The 4,126-nt window shown below is 52.5% G+C and overlaps 1 protein-coding gene across 1 annotated transcript; it reads right to left on the bottom strand.

Moving 5' to 3' along the window:
• Positions 1–496: 496 nt before the first annotated feature.
• LOC132225565 (melanoma antigen preferentially expressed in tumors-like) lies at positions 497–3,451 on the bottom strand. Its single transcript, XM_059680661.1, has 3 exons — positions 3,141–3,451; positions 2,150–2,755; positions 497–1,052 (listed from the first exon to the last, which is right to left on the bottom strand). Exons 1-3 carry the CDS (start codon positions 3,437–3,439, stop codon positions 497–499), a joined length of 1,461 nt encoding a protein of 486 aa, XP_059536644.1. The 5' UTR covers positions 3,440–3,451.
• Positions 3,452–4,126: the final 675 nt, after the last annotated feature.

Below are 4,126 nucleotides of genomic sequence, written 5' to 3'. Positions count from 1 at the left end.
CAGAGGTGAGTAGGTACCGGTGCACCAGAAAGAACCACCAAACCAAAAAGGATAAATGATGATGTGATCTCCTGGAATCAACCTCAACCAGCCTAATGTCTGTGCATCACAATGCTCATGCCTTCTTACTTTGCCAGTAACTGCAGGTGGGAGAGTTGGGCTAACATGTCATTGAGGACATCAGACTGTTAACATCCAGTTCTCTTTATTACTTACATTTATTCACAACCATTCAAGAAATGTAATTCCCGCATCTACCACCCAAGCCTCAATTCCTCCCCCTGAGAGATTCAGGTGCATATTTCTAACTCCTTAGGACAAATCTCCCCAAAGAAACCATCCAGTCCCCTGTGAGCATTTCCCCCCAACCCGGAGTAGCTGTCTGAAACTGGCTGCTGTGTTCCTGTACGGTACACTTATGTCTGGGCTTCAGTGCCCAAGTGCCCAGAGTAAAGCCTATGAGATGTGCACCCATCTAGACACTCAAGCAACAGGATCACAGAATGGGAGTTGGGTCATGGAAGGTTCTACAGCCACAGTGAGGACAGGGGTAAGCACAGAGCCAGACCATGCCAGGACGACCCAACTCCTGCAGCATATGCTTTAGCACAACATGCATCTGGGCAAGTCGGCCCAGGTTGATGTTGCTGCTAGTTTCCTCATAACTCTCCACGGGCGCCGCATAAATCACGCAACTCAGCTTGCTCAGCCCGACAACGTGGCGAAGCAGGTCCTCCAGGACGGTCATGGAGATGGGGTTTTCACAGAAACTTAGGGTTGTGAGCTGGGAGCAGTGGCTCAGGGCTGGCAGGATGTCCAGGAACTGGTGGTCCATGATCCCACACTCATCCAAGTCCAGGTCCTGGAGAGTGGGGGAGGCTCTCTCTAAAAGAAATTGGAGTGACCGAGAACTGATAATGGTCAGGTTGAGCCCACTGAAACTCAGGCTTTTCAGCTGGCTGACATTCAGATGCTGGGAGAGATGTCTAAAGTCTCTTTCGAAAAGCAGGCAGTTAGTGATGGACAGGGTCTCCAAGGGGCTCTTCAGGCACCTGGGGAGACATAGAGCAGTTACATGTGGGAGATGGACCTGGTGAGCAGAGGCAGGTGAGGATAATGCAGGCCTTCAGGGTAAAGAGGCCCATGTCACCAAAGCCTACAGTGTTCCGGATGATGATCAAACCCAGGATGTTGCACAGTGAAAAGTGACATTCAAGTCCGAGCAAATTTGAGTGGCATCTTTCTCCATCTGTTATCTGCTCCGTGATGGATTCAACTGGATGAAACCTCACACACTCCATTTACTCATCCGTCAAGTGGAGCACATCATACCCTCCAGCCCAAACACACAGGTGTTGTGAACATAAAGGTGGGAGGAGCTCAGAAAGGAGCCTGCCCCAGGGTCTGAAGCAGGAGGCAACCAGTGCATTTTAGTATTGGAGACATGTCCTGAACTGCCTGCAACTCGGGTTTCCTTCCAGCCACACCCTAGACCCCTGTCACCACCATCTCTTAGCCCAATGAGGCCTCTGGCAGATGTGCAGAAAGGGCTAACCTGGGCACAGTCAGGCAACATCCAGCGAGGGCTGCCACCCTCCAGGAACTTAGATCACTGCATTGTCTACAAACCACCTATCCCATTTCGTAATGCCTCCCTCCTGAATCCTGCATTTGCCACGCATTCCGTTTGCGAGAGCCTATGGCAACCCTTGGCAGACAGGTGACTGAGGCAGGTTTGGACTGAAAGGCTGCCATGGCCAAATCTCTAAGTGCGGAACTTAACCCATGAAACCTCACCTCTGATTGGCTTTCCCCTTGTCATTGCAATCCTCACTTGGTTCTATTGCATCATTTTCCCTTCAACACCACTTACAAGGATGCCCAAAGCTACCATCCCCTGGCCCGAATTCCTAGCAAGGAGTCCCTTTAGTAGCCTCTGTCCTAGTGCATACGTCCTACCTTTATCTGGGGGGTTATGTCACAACATGCAAGGTGACAGAGCAGTGAACAAGACACTGACTGTGTGGCCCGTCTAGTGGCTCAGGCACTCTAGCACTGCTGAGGGACGGCACACAGGAGAGCCCGTCACTGTGCACTGAAATGGAAAGGGACTCGCTCTGGTTGGCAGGGAAAGCTCGCCACCCCTCACCTGAAGATCTCATCCAGGTGGCCTCTGAGAATGGAGATATCATCCAAATTGACCTCCTGGAGGTGGGGCAGGTTGAGGAATTGAGAGGTGACCAGACCAACACACTGCTCCTCCTGCTCCAAGGTGGTGTGAGAAGACGTGAAGACGTGGGAGAGCAGGAACCGGCACAGATTGCCCATCTGGCCCAGGTAAGGAGCGAACTTCCTCAGAGTGGACAGCTTCCAGGTACAGTTTACCTCCAAATCCTGGACAGAGACCAGCTGCACCATATCCAGGATTTTAGTGTTTTGCTTCGACATCGGAAAAACCTTCAGCTTCTTACAGCAAAGGTGCAGCAAACCTCTCCTCTCGCTGACTTTCTTAATCAGGTAGCTGAGGGACTCATCAAGGACACCTTTCTTGAGGCAAAGGTCTATTAACACCTCCACGGGGGCCAAGGGTGGATTTGGCCTGGCCGTTAAGCTGTGCACTTTCCTCCTATTCCTCATGGGCTGCAGGGCCTCAGGCTCCAGCAGTGAGCACACATGGGCTCTGGTTCCTGCCCACACCATCCAGAACTCCAAATGAACTCTCTTCTGTAAATTAAGCACCTGCAGTTTACATCTCCTGTGGAGAAAATAGGAGATATGCTGGGATGCATTAAGATAACAATGAGTAAGACCATGAGCTAGGCATCTGGGCAGCAGGGCCAGACATCGCACTGGACTTTGACTCCATGCCCCAGGAATCAACTGCTCCTGGTGCTACTGGGATCCTTCATGGTCCCCATTCCTGGTACCTTTAGGTGCCACCAGGAAGGAGTAGGCTCGTGTCCCTTCGGTCACCCTTGGCAATTTCATCAGCCGTATATATCCGAAGCCTGTTCCCAGAATGACCCTAGGAGTGGCTCCAAGGCCTGCCTCAGCTCTCCCTTTAGCCCTGCCCACTCCCAGATCCCAGCTGTAACTGCTCAGATCCCCAGGGTGCGACCCGGCTTCTGAATCCCCCATACCTGGGTCGAGGGTCCTGGGCAAGCATGGCATCGAGTCCTTCGAGCACAGCCTGCAAGATATCCTGGTAAGACTGCTGATGGTTCATCAGGGCCCCCAGAGGGAGGCAGCGGAAGGGCCAAGCCTGCACCATGGCCTTCAGGACTCTGCTGTGCTTCCCAGTGAAGGCTGTGATGAAAAGAGGTGGGAAGAGCTCCATAGGAAGCCACTCCAGAGCAGTGATGGCCAAGGCTTCATCCCGCAGCAGGCTCTGACATGCCAGTTCCAGGAGTCTGCGTGGAGCTGGGAGGCTCATCCCCATGAAGCTGCTATGAAAGAGATCCTGGGAGACAGCCGGGAGCAAGGCATCTTGTCAGGCTGAGCATGAGCAACCCCGGTCCTTCTCCCTTCAGAGGGACCAGCTGAGGGCCAAAGGCACTGCTCTGGCAACAACTGGAGCACCCCCAATTTACCCCAACTCCGTTTTCTGCTTAGGGTTGCAAAGCCACTCAGCCCTGCCTCTACTCTGCCACTGGAAGGACAAGAACCAGGCACCAAGGAGGGGTGAGATGACCACTGGACCCCTCCCGCATCTACCCACTGGCTAGCTGCAATTCTGCTGTGCAGTGAGGACTGGGAAACCAGAGAGATGATCCCACCCTTTCCAGGGAAAACATTTCTGAGGATCACTGAAGGACTGAAAACACCTGGAGTAGGGAGCAGCCCGTGGCCCAGGACTGCCTCTTGCTAAGTTCCAGGAAATAAAATAGATGGGGAAGATTAAGGAACACCCACACAATGGGTACCATTGAGGCCTTTGACACATTTTTTTTTATTGCTTAAAGTATTACAAAGGGTATTACATATGTATCCATTTTATCCCCCCGCCCTAGACAGTCCCCTAGCCTCCCCTATCCCCCAGTGTCTTATGTCCATTGGTTATGCTTATATGCATGCATACAAGTCCTTTAGTTGATCTCTTACCCCCCTACCTCCTGCCCCCCAACCA

The sequence above is a fragment of the Myotis daubentonii genome, chromosome Y, assembly GCF_963259705.1.
Source record: "Myotis daubentonii chromosome Y, mMyoDau2.1, whole genome shotgun sequence".
Lineage (NCBI taxonomy): Eukaryota > Metazoa > Chordata > Mammalia > Chiroptera > Vespertilionidae > Myotis > Myotis daubentonii.
This window is presented reverse-complemented; position numbering and strand designations above follow the sequence as displayed.